This window comes from Asterias amurensis, chromosome 18, assembly GCF_032118995.1.
Source record: "Asterias amurensis chromosome 18, ASM3211899v1".
Classification (NCBI taxonomy): Eukaryota; Metazoa; Echinodermata; class Asteroidea; order Forcipulatida; family Asteriidae; genus Asterias; species Asterias amurensis.
Genome location: NC_092665.1, coordinates 15975084 through 15995246, shown reverse-complemented (window position 1 = coordinate 15995246; position 20163 = coordinate 15975084). Strand labels below are relative to the sequence as shown.

At 40.8% G+C, this 20163-nt stretch overlaps 1 protein-coding gene across 1 annotated transcript; it reads left to right on the top strand.

Annotated features, from left to right (window-relative positions):
* The first annotated feature begins 66 nt into the window (after positions 1-66).
* On the top strand, positions 67-6237 carry LOC139950429 (kelch-like protein 9). Its single transcript, XM_071949105.1, has 3 exons — positions 67-275; positions 1016-1086; positions 1961-6237. The coding sequence occupies exon 3, from the start codon at positions 2024-2026 to the stop codon at positions 3917-3919; it is 1896 nt and encodes a 631-aa protein (XP_071805206.1). The 5' UTR covers positions 67-275; positions 1016-1086; positions 1961-2023; the 3' UTR covers positions 3920-6237.
* The last annotated feature ends 13926 nt before the right edge of the window (positions 6238-20163 follow it).

Sequence of the window (20163 nt, the reverse complement as noted above, 5' to 3'; positions counted from 1 at the left end):
AGGTTAATAATAAAAAATGAAAACAATGTCAAAGGTCAAGGTGTTAACCCGACGTTCCTTCGACAACCAATGACGCCCTGCATATGTATGGCTCGACATTCACTGTATTTTCGTCGATATATTGACGTGTTTTGTTTGGCACAACAAGATTAAAACATTTTCGGAACATCTGTTTTGTTTTGTTTTTTGCTCGTTCCTGTTTCGCTGTTGTGAAAACTGACAGGTTTTAAGAAGGCAAACTGTGAATCACTTGTTTGAGAGATGCGTGACTGAACGTGAGTACACACGCTGTTTTGTTTTGTTTAGGGCGGTAAATTAAATAACTGAATTTAATTATTATAACTGCATATGGTCATGGATGAGTAATGGCAAACTTTATGCAAGGGCCCAGGTCACTGTTCAGTGTTGTTTCGAATGACTAACAAAATAACGGTGTTTTGCGTCTACGTACTAGGCCTACTACAATTACAAATGCAGTGCAGGACTTTGATTCAATAGTGTGAATTAATTTGACATTCCAAGCCCGCCAATCCAAGCAATGCCGAGGCCGTCACATTAATTATTTATCATTTATGTTTTGAAAAATGATCTGTACTCGACTCCTGCCTTGGTTTGCCTTTTCAATCAATTTAAGGCAGAGGTAATTGAGTAGATTAAATACAAGTTTCAGAGTGTCAGTCAGTGTGACATCCTACATCCATCCATGGTGTGACAGTTGTCCGTTTTCAACTTGTGTCAATTGATTGAGTCAATGATTCTCAATGTCATGGTCAGTTGATGTCATTATCAATCATCATTACATGGTTAATCATACCTCCCAAAATTGTTTGAAAAGATTATGAATTCAATTGCTGTTTTATTCACTCAAGGTCTACCAATATCATCAACAAATAGTTTTAACTGTGTTACCGAGGCACAGTTTCACGATATTGTGCATTGGTCAGGCATTGATTTAGTGTGTTCTTGAGTTTAAAATTTAAAATTTTATCTAACTTGTAAATTATTTTCGTTTCAGAGATTTGATCGAGATGCTTTAGAAAAACATTCCCCGTGGACTTCAAGCTACCTGAAAGCACATCAAACTTTGTAAGTATTCAAGTTTGAATGATTCAGATAACATATAATGTCAGGAATTTACTACATTTTACCAAATGCTTTTAAGCTGACAGATCTATTTTTTTTGGGGGGCGCTATTTGCTGCAAAAATTACAGACGCTATGTTATGCACTGTTGCATATATATTAAATTTCACACATTTTCGAACACTACTGCATGGTCAAGTGGAATCCCTATTAATATATCCACTGAAACGTGCGCTATGCGCAAGTGATTTTGCCGCCATAAATAAAACAAAAAAATTCTAAAATATAAGAACATAAACAATTTAAATGGGTACAAATTACTTTAATAAAAAATTAAAAAATTGTGGCTCTTGAAGAAATTTGAAAGTGATATAAAGTCCGAATCGTCTGAATCCCATCTCGTTATTACGAAGACACATCGACTAACACGACGCGAAAACAGACTTTGCTGTGAAATTTCCAGTTCCCCTCTAAAAGTCGTTGTGCAGGTTCAGTGCCGGTTATATATACACTGCCCAACATCAAATTTACTTTAGTAGTATTAATAAAAAGGTTTAAAATCAATGCAAACATTAGGAACAAATGATCTGAATTGTTGTAGGTCTACTTCAGTACAATTTTTGTTAAAACAAATTTTACAAACAAAATAGTTAGTTGCCTGATGTTTCGACCTTAGCAGAGTCTTTGTTGAAGGCTAAATGACAACACAACACGCATAACAGGTATACTGGCACAACAGAAGCAGTCAAGTGCAAAGAGATGAAAAGACAGAGAAATCACAAGAGAAAGTACAAGAAATGAATAAAGAAGAGCTAAGTGCCTGGTGATGGTTTTTGTTGATTTTTTTTAAAGCGTTATTCAATTTTTCTTTTTAAAAGGTTGGATTTTCTTGGTCTTACTGAAGTGTTCAACAACTCATATTGGCAACATAATATATAAACATGGCTTCAAAAGTCTCTTCACAAATCCCAACCAGTCCGTTAGAACGCAGTTTCTCGTTCTGGAATAGCACAGCACCCCCACCAACGAGGGTGTACCAGTGCGCAGAGCATGGAGGTGAGATGCTGAAGCAACTTGATGGATTGCTAAAGAAGCGAGTGTTGTGTGATGGAACTCTCATTTGTGGAGAGCATCACTTCTCAATTCATCGCATCGTCCTTGCATCTTGTAGTGATTTCTTCCACAAGATGTTTGTAGAGAATGAGAACATCAAGGACATCCAGATTAGTACTAGCATCCCAAGACTCGGTCTTGAGATGCTCATTCATTTTGCATACACGTCTCAGCTGACGTTGAACATAGAGAATGTCCGCAAGACACTGTATGCTGCTATTAAGCTTGGTTTCAGGCGCGTCACCGAGTACTGCGTCCAGTACCTCATCACAACAATCAGTTTGCAGAATTGCGTAGAGTTACTTCATCTCGCTGAGAAGTATGACTTTCCAATGCTGCTCTCATCGGTGCAGGATTTCATGATAGCAAATTTCGTCCAAGTGTCGAAGACGAGAGATTTCCCAACTCTGACCCCGGAACAAATCACGTATTTCATACGACAGGATCGCATGATGTCGGGCACTGAGATGGAGTTATTTGGAGCGGCAGCCAAGTGGATAAATCACTCTCGCAACTCAAGGGAACAGTTTGCACCTCGTCTCATGAAGCACATCCGATTCCCGTTGATCTCAACAAATGAGCTTGTAGATCATGTGCAGTCGGAGAGCTTCATGATGGAGAATGCAACGTGTCATGAGTTTCTCCTAGAAGCCTTGAACTATCACCTTGTACCCCAACGCCAACATCTTATGCAGTCGGCACGGACCAGAATGCGCTCCACCAGCGAGGTGATTCTAGTTGTTGGTGGGGAGCTAGCCAACAAGTGTGTAAGTAACAATATTATGATTTTGGACGAACCTCATTGTCAGCTAAAGCATCTAACATCGATGCCTCTGAGACGAGTGGATCACAGCGTTGCTGTCTTGAACGGCTTCTTGTATGTTGCAGGAGGACAAGTAACTCTAACCTCAAACGGGAAGGAGAGCATTGGGACTGTCCATCGATACGATCCAAGATTTAACAACTGGCTTCAGGTGTGCCCAATGCAACAACGGAGAGCTTTCTTTGGCCTTGCTGCTCTAGATGGTAAACTCTTTGCTATCGGAGGTAAAAATGAGCAAGGAGCCCTTGCTTCGATGGAGTCTTACAATCCGAACAACGATACCTGGGTTTATGTCCAGCATCTCCCTGAATCCATGTATGCTCATGCTTGTTGCGTCATCAGTGATAACCTTTACATCTCTGGTGGGTTTGCAAATCACAATTTCAGGAAGACTGTGTTTGAATACAATCCCCAACGGAACGAGTGGACGCAACGGTGCTCCATGAACGCAGAACGAGGTTTCCACATGCTGTGCGCCGTCCGTGATCAGATGTACGCCATGGGTGGGAATCATCTGAACTCATATGGTGACAGAGTGGATGTGATGAGTGTTGAACGTTACAATCCCTCAAATGACCAGTGGACACCCCTCTCCCCAATGCTGACCGGTCTCAGTATGGCCGGCTCGGCCGTCATAGACAATCAGAGGATCTACATCATAGGTGGCTACAACGGACTCAGTCGACATAGAGAAAAAGACATTCACTGCTACACAGTTGCTGAAGATGAATGGGATGTCGTGGGGGAGCTACCCGCGCCTGCATTGCGTATGGCATGCTTTGCAATGACGCTCCCTAGTAACCTCATAAACATTACCGGGTCTGATAGTCAATCCACTGCCTCCCAAGGAACCGGGTCTCTGTCGAATTTCACCTCAGTTAGCCAGCAGTTTTCACACTGAAACTCCTTACAACTCAACAATTGAGATCTACATGTACATGTAGACTCGGAAATAGAGATCAAATGTATGCAATACAAAATGACTTTTGTACTGCCTTTTTTTTTAAATGCTCAAGTTATTAGTTTTTTTAGTTTGTGGGCAGCTTTAGTAGTAGGTCTTAGTTGAAGCTTGTACAAAATATTTGATTTCATGGTGGTTTGTGCAATTAAATGAATAAAACACCTCGGAGCATTCAGCAATGCATAGGCCTACCTTCATGTAGCCGAGGCAGATTCCTCTTAATTCATAACAGGAATGCCACAGTATGCTTCAACTTTCTGATGAGTGTTGATCATCTCAAACTGGTCTTGAGATTTCAGACCTTCAACTTCATTCTTGCAGGGGGCGTGGCAATGTTCTCTTCTCTTTAGACTTTGCAAAAGTCTACCATGTAGCAACATTGTGGGGCAATGACCGTTGGTGCTGTAGGTTAATTCTAGGCTTGGGTACATACACAGGCCTTGAACTTTGCTTTTGAGGGGGCACTGCAATTTCCTTATGGTAAGGGGCTTCTCTAGAATACGAAAACAAGTAAATTTGCATTTGGAACTTTGCAAATGACGCCACAGCAGAAGCACAGGGCATCACAGCAATTGCTGTGGGTGCAGTAGGCTTCACAATAGCCAAATTTATTTAATGTTCAAGGCGGAAAAACTGAAGATTTGAAACCATTATGTTAGACAACAAAATTTTTTCAATTTATTTTAAATTTTGTATTTTGCAGAAAAGGGTCAATGACAGCAAGTTGAAAAGTGATGTATGATTATTATTAATTTAGTATGTGAACTCCTATCTCTCCTTACCAAAATTAATTTTAGAACTGTGGAATCAAGGGCGTGTCCTTTAAGGGGCGTGTCTTTGTCTGATTAACAGACTGGGTGTGTCTTGATTTTGATGATCTCTAGTAACACTTTGACCAATTGCATTAACACCAGATATGCAGTCTAGGCTTGTCCACTCAAATCAAAGTTAGTATTTCCTTATCAAAGCACCAGTGACCAAAAATGGTCAGTTTACAGAGTGGACATATTCTGTATTGGGACTGACTTGAAGCAGGAAACACTTCTTTAGGCAGATTGGAATCATACGTCTAGTATTGAGTGATGCAGTTATTTTATGGTCAATAAGGTGCCTTTTTTTGTAACTCAAAATAATATTTATACTTTGGTTGCGTGTAAAACGTAAAACGTTTCTCACTGGTAGACTGATTGTATGCCAGGCCCATGTATGCTTCGTTTTTGAAAGAGCGAGGGCATCCAGGCATTTTCTCCTTGGTAAAGGGCACCCTATGAGGATAGTGTAAACTTCTACCGAAGCATTTCAAGGGCACCAAGGCTTAAGTAGGGGCATAAGTATCAGGTCTGGCACTTGCTGCAAAATCATGTATATTGCCATGTAGTTTTAATACAACTTTACATGTATACAACATTCCTTTCGCGTGTTTATATTACACACATGTGTTTATACCAAAAACTGAATATATGTAATGAGTAGGGTGGAACTGAAAACTGAATATTATGTACACTTATACCTTTCCCATACAATGCCCCACAAACGCGACAGACAACAAACATGTAAATTAAACTGGGCGGAACCTGTAGGCATAAAACGTGGGTCTTCCTACCGGAGACATAATGTCCCTTACCCCAGGCAAGAAATGATACGCCTATAGCCGAAATGAGAAAATCGATTTTGTGTTGTGTCATGGCTATTTTTGTCAAGGACAAAACTTCCCTGTTTGCAATATTTATGGAAAACCGCAATAATATACAGTACATTCTCTGCAATAGTTTGTATCCGCACAGCATAAATATATCTAATGGAAATGGATATTTTTGTTCACTTCTAGGAAAACATGGACCACCAGCCTAAGCAATATGTCAATTTAAATATGTTGATTTTTTTTTAAATAGAAATACCCCCTCACCATTTTGGGCTGAGCCGGTGATATGTTTTTTAACTTGCATTTTTAGAATGTTTTTGTGTTTTAACTTGATACAGGGTTTTTGTGATATTGTTTTGTATAATTGAAGATGTTTGATTATTTGTATATATTGGTATGGCACTTTTGAAATTGTGATTATGCTTTTGTGTCATTTCTGTTTTCATTCATGCTGCAATTTCTTCGTTTTTAGTTGGATATATTATGTATTTCAATTGTACATATTATATTATTATGTAAGTGTATCAGAGTATGTTATGCTTTGTTTTTAAACAGTAAAATATTGAACCGCTGCTTGTGTAGTTAAATGTGGAAAACATGTTTAGTAGAACTCTGATCAAAAACTGAATAAATTTACATATTTCGCTGAATGAGTGCTGTACATTATTCTATCACAGTGAATGATTTGTCGTCAGGTTCATATTGATTGTTTACTGAAAGGCTTGTCTGGCATGGTTTCAATAGTAACATGGATTTATATTTTGCCTGCGGGGGCTTGTTTTCAAGGCAGCTTTGACATTTTCCTCTTTGCTGCGAAATAGCACGCGATGAATTCGCCACACTGTTCGTGCAGTGTAGTGTATTGTTAAAAGGTCATACAGGTAACGTGTTGTATGGTGGTGGAGTTCCGGAGTTGCCCGTTGTATTATTTCCATGGCAACAGTAAACAATAACCTATTTTTACCAGTATACTTGCCAACACACAGCCGTATTTCTAGCTACAAGGAGACCTTGATCAACAGGTTGGGAGCTAGAATAGAAAGATAGAAATAGTCATGGATTAGGCCTACTTTTTTTAAATTGAACAATCAGAAAACACAATAGGCGAAATTCTAGAGCTGCATATATCAGCACGCTTCACTGACATTGGTGATAATTCCTTTCTACAACATTTAATTTAATAGCAAAATAACAGCTACATATATGCAGCAATGCTAGGAAAGATACCTATATCGCGGATAAGTCAGTGCTACAAAGTTCACACCATGTTCTTCTAGCAAGAAAAAGAAAATAAAAAATTGTGTTTTTTTAATAAAAAACTAAGGCATGTCATGTAAACAACAACAACAATACAATTTGAAAAATGGTGGTCTACTATAGGTCCTTATTGGAAAAAAAATAAAAAATTGCAAAATGCAAAAGCTAATTCTATTTTCTCTCGAAAAATTGAATAAAAATACATTTCAGATTGCAAAAAAGGGGTACCAGGAAGCAGTGATTAAATCTGCCGGGGTCACGCCTGTCTTGACCTGCAACCTTATTATATCATAATTCATATGAAATTCATATGAAACTAAGCCCTACCTGTGTAACACATTGAACAGCCCACCAGACCTGCGTCAATGTGTCTATTTTTGTTCCCTAATACATGTTCAAGACTCTTCTTTACGCAATTGCCACGGTTTCCTAACCCTTTTTCGGACCCTTAGTGGCGCCAGGTAGTTTAGGTAAAGTTTCAATACTTTTTGTCGATGGAAAAGATAAAAGTGTGCCATGACATGAGGTCATGGTAAGATGCATACTTATAGAAGTATAAATAAAGATGCAAAACACGTGCTATATATCTCCTTGGAGCCTTTGTCACAAAATTGAGAACTTTTGCCTGAACGGTTTTCTGTAATACGCCTTTAAGTTTAAGGTTATTCTTAAAAAGTTCCTTTGAGGTTGACATTGGTAGGCTTACTTGCGTGATAAGAGGTTTGGTAATTCCCTTGTTCTTTAATACGTTCCTGTCTTCTTCGCACTCTACATGCAATAACTTGAATTCTATTAGAGTGAAGTAGTGTTTGAAGTTTTGCATGTTTTTGAAAATAAGTAAAATCTCTTTTGGGTTGAGTATCCTCTGAAAAGAGCCGGTCTGGTCTCGACGTTTCGAACAGTATACTCTGCTCGTTTTCAGAAGAGTTCACATTCATGAAAACGCCCACTTTACTTCTTCTTCCTAGAACACCGATCTCCTTGAAACTACCTCCCCCCCCCCCCCCCACACACCTCCCGTCAACACACATTCTCTCAGGTTTGACAGCCCCTGCCTGAGTTGAGAGACGTGCGATTTCCTCAGCTTAAGCCGACGTACGGAAGCCACGCCAAGCAATACGGAAAGGTTCAATTTCTCAGCAAATTGCAAATTAATTATTTGGAAACCGCGACCCACGGCCACACTCTCTCCGTGCCTGGGAAAAGCAAGCATGATACCGGCCCCCGTAGCAAATCTTATTCACAAATCTACGTTATTTTCTTAAAGGGTGTCTTGAGAACTTTTGCTTGCGTAGTAGCGATGTTAAGAGGTGCATAGACATCATTTTGTAGAGCTAGACCTTCTTTAGCAGCAAACATTGCTTAGCGGTTTTCTGCTAAACAAAAATAAGTATGATACCAGTCTAAGACAGTTTCAAAACAACCTTTTGGCCGACAACCTTGTTCTTCTAAGCATAGTTCTGTTTGTGCTTTATAGCAAATGCTTGTTCTTATGGTCCCATACAATGAAAATTCTTTAGAACGCTAGGTGGCAGCAGACATACCAGGTAAATTTCAATTATTGACTAAAATACAAAAATATACAGGCCGAGTTGATGACAGATGAAATAATTCTTTCCTTTGTCACTAAACGTCTGGGGCAGTTTTTCAGACTGACCCCCTTGCATTGCTTTAATCTCTTTATACAATGAACTTCTGACTCACAGCTGTACCGGGTCTCTGGGGACCAGACTCTCACAAAGAGTGTTTCCTGCATTTGATAAAATTTTCTTGTTTTAAACCCAACTATGTCTATTCGATCTGTTTAGTAAACAGATCGAGTCAAAAACAATGTTATAGTTTAATTCTGATAGAGACCATGCAACGCTTTAATATAACTTCTAAACTCAGCCCTACAGATCAGGTTTCGGGGGTCCTATTACTCATCTTGTTGTATATTCTCATCTCACTTTAATTATTTTGTTTGGAATCAAAGACTGCACTGGTTCAATCGTAGGACGAGATGTCTCAGTCATCAGGAGTTAAAGTTCAAACCCACACTGTTGTGTATCCCAAATTTAAATAATTGGTTTGGGTTAAAGACTTGTGCTTTCAATCGTATGACGAGATGTCTCAGTCATCAGGAGTTAAAGTTTCAACCCTGCTGTATATCCTCACTTTAAATATTTAGTTTGGTATTAAATACTTGTGTTTTCAATCCAGGACGACTTGTCTCGGTCTTTCAGGTTACAATGTAAACTGTTGTATATCATCACTTTAAATGTTTCGTTTGGTATTAGGCCATTAAAAGACTTGTGTTTTCAATCAAGGGGGAGATGTCTTGGGATTCCGTAGCTGTTACTAGGCATAGGGGAAATTGAAACAGCATGTCAACATGACACACTTTCTCCCCCCGGGTTGAGCTACATGCATAGGCCTATATTCCTTCATAGGGTCCCACTCGATAATCATGTTTGTTTGACAATAAAAAACGGTCAAATAAAGCTTACGGCAGCCATCTTTGTAAGGCTTCCTGTATTCACTAAGTTGACCACAGTGTTAATCACGCAAAGGCACCAGTCTGTTGCTAGTTTTTTTGTAGTGTGTACCGCCCTCTTTGATATCACGGTTCTAGCTTTTGCTCCGACTGAGGCTCCGTTCGCCATTTTTAAGCCTTGTACGGAAACTCTAAGTTTTTAAATGGACGAAGACTATAGGCCAAAGCTATGGGTTTGTTCTATGAGTAAGGCTTCTTTTTGTGTTTCTATTTTCTACACACGTCGAGTAATGCTTTTTGGCTTCTGACTCGCATCCCGAACAAATATAGGGAGACCGTCAACCATTTGTTATGTTTAGGTGGCCCAGTTTGTAATAAAAGCATACTGAAGTTTTCTAGATCAGCCCTAAAATATTCACAATTTACCCAATCAGTTTCCCTTTACCTCGTGTCTTGTTTGAATAATAGACCAAATAAAATTATGAATTGAACCTGAGGTTTAAAAAAAAATGTCAAGTTGCATCAGTTTCATTGTGTTTATAATAACAATTGAATCATCGGATGTGCCAGGACAGTCCAAATGTTCATTAACCGATACAAAGTTTTGATACCGTTGGTATTTCCGTCGGAGAAGGTTGTTTGTGACGTAAGATCTTTTCCAATCAACCGGTAGTCTTGTGTTGCTTAGTCAGTTTGTTCTTACGTGAGGAAGTGGGTTACAATACCATGAAAGGTAAACTGAGTTGACTACTGGATGTCATTGTCTTTTGGAGAGCGCACATTTTTAAAGGAATTTCCTTTTGTTTTAAGTTGTGTTCTTGTTTTTTGAGTGTATCATTTGTAAACAATGAAGGGTTCAGCAAAGACTGCACTGTGGACACTGATGATCGCTGTTCTTATTCAAAGTGTGTCTGCCGCTATGGAGCTCAATGTTACGGTTGCTCCGATGGACATCCGAGAATACCAAGGGAACATTGTAACGATCAAATGTGCCATTCGGAACGTGAACTTACTGAATCAAGAGTTTTACTGGATTCATAAGAATGTCGTCAGCTCTGGACTGACGGTCGTCAGCTCTGGACTGACGGTAGACAGACAGTACAGCAATGGGCGATTTGAGGTCAGTGTATACAAATTGACTCTCACAAATCTGGACTATTACTTGACTATAAGTGACTTGATGCCTGGCGACACCGGTGACTATAGGTGTGTGGTGGTAGATATAAGGACTCGCCGAACGTTGGCAGCAGCAACTGCAACCGTCTCCTTACACGATCACCCGAAGGCTCTTTCATGCTCCCCTGAGGGATCGGTAAGCGTCATGGAGGGAAGCTTGCTGGGTATCTCTTGCTCATCGGAGAAGGTCGCATCACCGGGCAATATGACACTTACATGGATACCACCCAGGAACACCTTGACGTCTTGGGCCGGACCTCAAGACGCTGACTGGGAGGTCGTGAATGACAGTAGCGGCTCGGTTGTCAAACAGCTCAGTTTAATTGTTGATAGCAAGTTCAACGACAGTAAGTTTGTATGTGCTACTGAAACAGAAGTGGATAGCTATCTAGTTTATGGAACTTGCATAATAGGTATCATCACAGTGTTGCCAGTGCCTCCTGGAGCAATGGACGTATCAGTCAATATTCGTCAGCATCAGTTCCCACTACGGGAAGGAGTCATTTCAGGCTTCACCTGTGATATTGTATTTACACCACCCGTGTCAGCAACAGACTACATCCAGCGTCACTGGCAGATCCCTTCCGAGATTGGTTACAACAGAACATTCCGTTCAGGCAATCCGATCCAAAGAAATGTTTATATAGGCGTCCTTGTGCAGGATAGTGGAAGTGTCTTAGAATGTGCGGTTATCTTCAAGGGTAAAGTCTACATGGGAAAAATAACCTTGCATGTTACGCACAGTGCATCGATTCCTGACACAACTGAAGTGTATCCCACCTCTGCTATCAATTCTGGGTATCCCACCGCTGCAACCAATTCTGTGTCTACGCGCACCTTACCCCCAACATCAAACCTCCCTTGGTATACCGAGCCAAGTTCCATTGCAATAATATCTGGTGCTGCTGTGGTGCTTTTATTGCTGACTATACTCATGGTAGTGTGCCTGACATACCGCCGAAGACGCAAACTGAATCGCAACACGGTTCAAGAAGCTCAATTCCGGTCTGAACAGGACACAGGCTACTCACCGGTGTACCTAAACTCAAGACCATTGACGATGTTTTCTGAGAACATCTACAACGAAGCAAGCGATCCGACAACAGGACCACCGGATGCATTCGGCGGAGAGAACATCTACCACGAGACTGTGGGCCCAACTGTGACGTCCACATTTGTTGGAAATAATATTTATCACGAAGCAGTGGACCCGACGGATCCGCTCTCAACAGAAGGGGAGAATGTCTACCAAGAGGCCGCTGAAGTGGTGGTTCTGCCGTTGAACGAGAGCCAAGAGGATGTGCTCATCTCCGAGTCGGAGGAGGTGCATTTTGAATGTGGATCTCCCGTTCCAGAGCTGGAGTTGTACGCTGAAACTGTGGAGAATACTCTTTATGTTCCTCTGACTCAAGAAGTCATCTTGGAGGATGGATACTCTACCGTCTTAGAGTAGAGACACAGCTGAGATGATGGCTACAAATATTGAAGGAAATTGTGGTGGACAAAAGTACCAAATGCTGAGTTTTATTTAATAAGCTGTGAGACAGAATATCAAAACAGTGCTGGAACCAAATCACGATATGCGTTTCGCTAAAGATGTTAAACTATGATACCAAAATAAACATAATAAAAAGTTAACAAATATAAAGAGAACAAACATCACAACAAACGAGAATTTGAATCTGATTTGTTTTCGTTAATTAAGTTCTTATGAAGCCTCAAGATAAACTAAGATTGTTAGTAGTGATTCTTTATTATGTGAATCCTATAGATCATTATATATTTATGTATTAAGTTTTTGTATTAAGAGTTTAACTAACGAATTTAATAGATATCAATATAAAACACAATTTAATAGATGTTAGTTTTGCATCAGGTATAAAGAATCTATTTTTTTTTTTTACACTTTAATACACCGATATTGAGCGCTGTATACTTAGTACTTTCCTAAGCTATTTGAACAAATTCAACAGGCAATCACTCGGTTGGGATTCAAACCCACGACCTTTGTTGCTTGTACAGATGTCTTTCCACTAGACCACCGAGTAAGCCCGAACTAAACGAAATCATTAGTCATATTTGTTCCCAAATTGTATAAAGCCATGATTGCATGTTAGTGTATTAGGCAATTTTATTAGACTTGACATGCACATTCCAGTATTTGGACACATCCAATTTGTCATGTTGCAATAAATAGTTTGCTCTGTGGTTTGAAAGCCATTATTGAACCAACAGGAAAGAACACTTGTCTTTCGTGTTACCAATTGATCGGAGGAAGATTCTCACGCCGGATTTTATCCATTCGTCACCAATTCCTCTATAATCTGTTCTACTTTTCTTATGTATATCCTTTTTTGTCGGTTTGTCATCCACAATCAATCAATCATGCTTTAATGAAGATTCAGATGAATATGGGCTCATTCTAACGCATGAATGATGATACCCAAGCCTACCCGTATGGACAGTTCAAGGGGTAACCCTGTTTCAGCCCTAGGAGTACATGGTGGCAACGGTGTCTGGAAAACAAAAATCAATTGTAGCTCACACCTTAAAGTGGCATTCAGGCCTTGTGTGTCTGGCGACTTGCATAAACTAAAATAATAAAAAATAATGATGACGGTCAGTGTTAAGACCTTTGCTCTGACTTAAAGCTAAGAATTACGCTGTAAAAACTGTGTTTATAGAGTTTAAATTATATTTTGTTTTTCATTTTGACACCTGCACACATAGTTTTGAGGATTCAAAATCAAAACAAGAATCTGAACATGTTTTAGGTTATACATGTGTAGGATTTGAAACTTTGCATGGTGGAGATAAGATATAGAAGAGTTTGCGGTAACACCATGGTGCATGGTGTTACCGCAAACTCTTCTATATGTTATTCATGTGAAAAATTGTGAAAAGTTAGTCGTCAAATGGGTGTCTGGGTGTCTATTGGACACCCGATTGTAATTATTTGGACACTCTTTTTTATGAGTCATTATACATGCAAGTTTGTTTTAAGTGACCAATTTGGACACCTTGTTTTAAAATTCCAGCCATTTAGGACACCTTTTTACCAGATGGCTCAAACCTTGGTTGGGGTGGCGTGTGAAAGGATTGCAAATTAATAATTCAACTGTCACTTTTGCTATGTTTCGGGTCCATTAAGGCGTTTACTGTCGCAGTGGTTTGACTAAATAGGGACTTTAGATATGCCTGATTGCAGAGCGACCTTGTACCGTTCCCAGTCAGCATTTCCGGGCATCGTTCAGATGACGTTTATACCATGGAGGAAGCTCATACAGATTGCAATTTTTGTAGGCTATCACCATAACATCACATGTTTTTAAAAAGAGCCATATAGAGCATGGACTTCATGCAGGCACAATTTGTGCACAGCTCAAAGAGCAACAGATCCTGGACTTGCAGGCTAGATTTGTATTCATCAGCTCAATTGAATAAATAATTTTTGTGCAGATTACACTGTCTGGTTTTTAGCAATTTTTGATCTGACAGTTGATAACAATCATACATGTGGGGCACATTTGTCCAGTTGTTACTTTTACAACTCTTAAATTTATGAGAAAATTATGACATAATGTGTAATTTCCGATAGTACATTGGCCATAATGTAGGATCTTGCCTTACGCTAAGGCCCTGGGATATTCAAGGTCACTTTTTTTGTAATAATAATTTACATGGAAAAATAAGCTAACACAACCCTATCTTCCATAACATTGCCAGTTAAATCAGATTCGAGATTAGGTGGTTCTACCAAGTCTACACTTGTCCTTAAAAAAACCTGCTATGCTCTTCCTTTTTCAAGGCGATGTATAAAATAAAAAAAACTTAAATTGTTTGTTTTGGTTTTCTGCCTGTCTGAGTAATGATTTTTGTTGTGATGTTTTTTTTCTTCTCAATATCATATATTGGAATGAAGCTGATCACATTTTGTATATTCTGAGACTGGTGTACTTTTTGAGTGAAGGCAAATCGTTGGGAGAATCGCATACTGCCACAACACCCTTCAAAACATGAAAACACTGAGACTTAAAAACCCAGTAAACTTGAAATTAAGACAGACTTGAAAGATATAGTTTACGGTGACGTCTTATCACTGAGTCGTTTTATGGTTGGGCTTTTAATACACAAAAAAGAGAAAAATGCGGGAAAGCAAACTAGAAGAGCATATTAACCCCATATAAAGATGAAACTTTTAGCCAAACCAAACTGCCAACACTTGATCAAATAAAGACACTAACGCTCGCAGTTTGTAAAGCTAATTGCCTTGTAGTAACTTGATGTGTATTGTTATGTGAAGGGGGTAAACAGACCTTATAAACTCCCTTAAGCCCCGGTTTGTAAATGCTTCCCGCAAAAATGATTCCCAACTCTATTCGATTTGTCAGATGGTTAATACAGCACCTGCTTAGCGGGTTTAGGTTTTGCACTTTGTTTTAACTCTGTGTGACATGTAATCAAAGGCAAACCTTGCGACCCGGGAAAAGTCTTATTATGGTTCCGTCTGTTGGATAGTTTTCTCATTTATTTGCCGAAGAACCTTAATCCGACGATATGATTCTGTGATTTCTGGCTCCTTAAAATCAACATTAAGAAGTTATGACTAAACCTTGGCGCTTGGTGATGCATACCTGTACGAGATTTAAAAATAGCAAAAATAGAGCCTAGATACATTCTGTTGACGCTGGTTCTTGAACTTGTATCCTCTACATATTGTGTCCAAGATGTTAGAAAGCGTTTCAATGTATTTAAGTTACCAACTTCTAGAATTGCCTGACCTTTGCGTGTAGTGGGTGTAAGCCTGGCCTGAAGCCATTTGAGTTTATTTATATAATATGTATACATGTATTCTGTGAGACCCGCAGAATGTTTCAGACTAGTGTCCCTTTATTTTAGCAGACTTCCGTTTTTAAGTTCCTCCTCGGCTGATTCCTTCAGATGAGGAAGTCGAGATGTCTTCGGGCATTGGCACCCTGCCTCTCGCTCGACCCCCCCTTCCCTTACATACATGGCTAGAGTCCAATGATCTGTCACCGTTAAAGAGGTTGAGCTATAGTAATCTTCCATATATGTATGTCGAAATTGGCTGTTTCCTGTTCTTGAATGGCGTGGAGGGAATATAATGGACTCTCGTTGAGCCGGTGTTGCAAATTGTAGTGACTGGACCAAGAAACAGTTCCCCCAAGAGGCATACATGTATGTTTGCACTGCGTGACGAAATGAGATTGTGGGATTTTTCTCTCAGAATAAATAGAATGTATTTTGATGGGAATAATAGTACAACGAAAGCAGGCCCCTTCAAACTGGACTCTAATAAGGTTGTGTGTGCCTTGGCGTAGCTTGTGCACATGGTGTTTCAAGTCCCTGCATTTGTGAGGAACTCTTGATTTAATTATTCACTATCTTAAAGAGACCGAGGACAAAACAGAAAAAGGAAAACAAAAGGTCTCCAGTAAGACATAAGACATAAGAAACTTTATTAATCTCCAAATAGAAGAATTACATGTTTTTTCTTTCTTTATTATCTCGCAAGTTCGATGACCGATTGAGCTCAAATTTTCACAGGTTTGTTATTTGATGTTTATGTTGAGATACACTAACTTTGAAGGCTAGTCTTTGACAACTACCAATAGTGTCCACTGCCTTTAAGGAATATTAGTGACTGGAGCGCTCCACAAGAAATCTGTTGTACAAAGTCTAAGGGAGGTATTTAACTACAGGGACAAAGGAAAGAACAAAAGATATCTCCACAGGGATGCACAAAATAGAGTGATTGTTCTCAGGCCCACGCTTCGTGATTTGAAACACATTTTACCTCTGTCACCAGTAAGCTCGTATTCTGCATATTGTTTGCATAACATTTCGACAAGTAGTATCACACCATAGGACAGATCGGTTCCATCTTTTCCTATGCGTCATTAAACACATCCTGTGTCAGAGAACTTATAGCAACATGTGTAGACGTCCTTCACGCAGACTAGTCTCCGACCCAGACGTCATTGTTCCGCGATTCGAAGATTGCAAAGAGTTAAAGAGTTAGTTCATGCAAAAACATGTTCATTTAGTTAGACAATAGAATGCAATGACCTGAGACAAGGCAACAATACCTTATGCGGACGGTCCATTGGGGGAATATGGGGACCTAGGGTTCCCCCAAAATGGGTAAATTCTCACCCGGGATTTTTCAGAGATCCCTGTGAGATTAAAAGTGAATGTTCTGGAACTGCTCAGACACAACTTATGTTAGCGCAAAACATGTTCATGTCGATTTAATCATGAACCGCAGCATTAAGCTCCGCCCCTTAAAGCGCTCTGCTGACTAACCCCCTTGAAGGTGCGCCCAAAAGTTTCTAAAAGACTTTTAAAACAACCAAAACTAGACGCGTTAAAACACAACAGAAATTTAAGCTGCCGTCACATGGAATCGCTGCGTTGTACATGTACTTTGTGATTATGAAGTAATCTTCTGGCAAGATTATTGAGGGCGTATGCGCACGTGACCAAGTCACTATAGGGACCGTTGCTGGGGATGTTACTGAAGTGGGCGTGGTTTAATAATGCATCTTCATTTACTGGATAGCAGAAGTAGTAAAGAAACATCACTGTTCACACTCATTGACGCATCTACATTCTTTATCTTAGCAAAGCACTTAAAGCCATTCCTCTCTCTGTAGCGATGCGGACGGTACTCACTGGCACCGAACCAACACTTGCTCAGGAGTGCAATACAATTTGTAACACCCAGTCGCCCATCCATCAGTGTGTCTACATGATGATGGTAGCCGACACTGACAACAGCTGCATGCCACACACCATCTCACTAGGATCTCCTGCGAGTGACTTAATGCGGTATTTTAGTACACGATGTTTATGCCCGTAATTTGTGTGTATGTTGCGCTCTGCTGAGACACGGTTCGCACTTGACAGCGGTGGTGCGTTTCTACGTGGAGTGGTGCGTTTCTACGTGGAGAGAGAGCTGTCTGACTAACGGGGAGCTGAGGTATTTGTGGGACCCAACTTTTTGCTACTTCCACATTTTGAAGAACACTGTCATGGAGGTCTGACTGGGATGGTTTATGTAGCTCAGTCAGCTCAGCCCCTTTTGGAATGTTGTACCTGCTCGGTGCGTCGATATGGTGGCAACGGTGAGCTTCGTTGTGCCAGATTTACTAAGCTAAATCAACAAGTGGGACAAGCATCCTTGGGGATTTATTTATCTCTGGAGACCTCTAAGAGGTGAAACTGGACTAAGTATGTTTACCTTAACCATCCGATGGGTCACTTCATTCGCTATGATGTGGATTTGCAGTTTCTCCGGAGTGGGTGCCGTACTGAGGGTGGATGTTGGCACCCCGGTAGAGCAGAAACTCGGCACGCGAGCCTCAATCGAGTGCAATGTTCAAAACTTAAGCAAAGCAACACAGTATCTAACATGGGTGTTTATGGACGCTGAGAGTGTCCGGAATACACTGGTCAGCGTGGGGAGCGTCGTCCAGGCCCACTATAGGGAGAGGTTCTTCGTGTCTGAGGAGTCGAGGGCGAGACGGACGCGTTACCGCCTCGTCGTCACAATGCTACGCAAGGAAGATGATGGAACTTACCAGTGCCAGATTATGGATAGATTTAAAAACATTGCCGTGGCGTATGGGATTACCAGCATCTCTGTGTTATACTTCCCCAGTCCTCCGACGTGTTACCCGTCCGGTGAGTTCTACGTGATCGAAAACAGTCGTATGACAATGGCGTGCCTCTCAGAGTCCGGGAACCCTACCGTCGACATGAGGATCACGCGGGAGGTCGCGGGGTCCGTCCCGCTCCTCACGGCCGGCGGGATCCGGCCGGCAAACTGGTCGTACTACGAAAACGATGACATAATTACCCGTGAGTTAACGGTGATTATGTCTGCAAAGTACGCTGCAAGTAGTTATCCGTGTCGTATAAGTGCAAGTAGCCCCAAGCCAAGAGCGGCATCCTGTACCATTGGGCCGATTGTTACCGTTCCAGTACCACACAGTTCAATGATTGCTCTTACCATGGAACCAGTCTTGACGGTGTATGTCGGTTCCCCGGCTAAACTAAACTGCGTCCTGACCGTAACGCCGCACGTGCCCAAAGCGAAGGTACAAAAAACATGGACGACAGTTCCGTTCGTCGATCCGGACAGGATTATGGTACCTAACAGAGGTTATGCAGACTCAATGTGGCTCAAAGCCGTAGACCTGGACGATGATGGCATGATCGTAACATGCAAGACAGTTATAGCTGGTGTAATCCGGACGGCAAGCTCGAGACTCCGGGTGGTTCCGGCCACCGTTCCCCCTCCAACTACGGTCACGACTCGCAGGGTTGCACCGACAACAACCGAACCTACCAAAACAACAACTCTGAAATCACTCACAATAAGCCTTGTTACGGGACGGGGTTCGTCAGGACGAGATGACCCGGATACGACAACCGGGTCAAAAGATCAAAACTTACCCAAATCTACCTCTACACCGACCAGGCCGATGCCTTCCGAACCAAGCCTACCGGCTGTCCCTTTACAGGCCTGGTTCTCTCGACCCACAGGTATCGCCTTTATCGTCCTCATTGCATTGTTCCTCTTCGTCCTGTTAGGCATCATCGGCATTGCTTATGTAAAACGGTTCCCCCAGAGGCAAAAACGGAAAAGGACCTCTATGAAGTTTCACAGTCCGCGGTATCAGAATGTATGGAGCACAAAATACCCCACCTTACCCGCCGATTCGACCACACGAAACAATGTCATAACATCCATGCATATTTATCACGAAGCCGGGATCTTAACGGACAAACCCAGAGTCGACTCTACCGTGGATCGCGCAAGCGGCCTACCCCTAGTCGTTTACGCTGAGACGGTCGTCAACAGTCTCTACGAGGCTGATTTGGCGGACTCGGATCGAAGCAGAACGATGCCGTGTCGGAGAGTTAGACCCTCCTCGAAAAGTCGGAAGAAATACGGCCACATCAGTAGCAGTTTTGAAGACTGTGCCCGATATGTGACATTGCCAAATAACTTTGTGATCTATAGCGATGTACATTCTGAAACCACAAATCCGTACGAGACACTTCTGGACCCATAAAAACAATGGGCAGTCATTAATTATTGAAGAACACAAGGACAGTGATACCAAACACAATTATGACATCGTTTACAAATGACGCTCGTTGCTGTTGTTGTTATTGATTGTTGCTGAGTGTTGTCGTTCTGTGTTTCATAAAGTTAGGGTGTGTTTGGCGATAATTTATATTTATGCAGCAATTTTTATTGCAAATCGATTGACTTTCGTTGTAAAATACCAAAAAAGAAACCTGACAAATAGCAAAACTTACTAAAGGCTGGTGTTCCCTTTAAAAGTGCACTCTTCGATGGTTTCGACGAACAATTGGTGTAACTTAAGTCTAAACTTTAACTTTGTTTAAGGTCAGGAAGAAGGGGAGATACGCATCTGAGATTTAGCGCTCTAATTATTGTTTAAAGAGTTCATTATTTATGCGGCACAAAGTTTCCGCTAATAAGCTTATCGAATACCAATACTGAAATGTGATGTATGAAATTATTGTCAGTTAAATCCTTTTTGATTTTCTCAAAGTGTTAATATTTAAAATCCC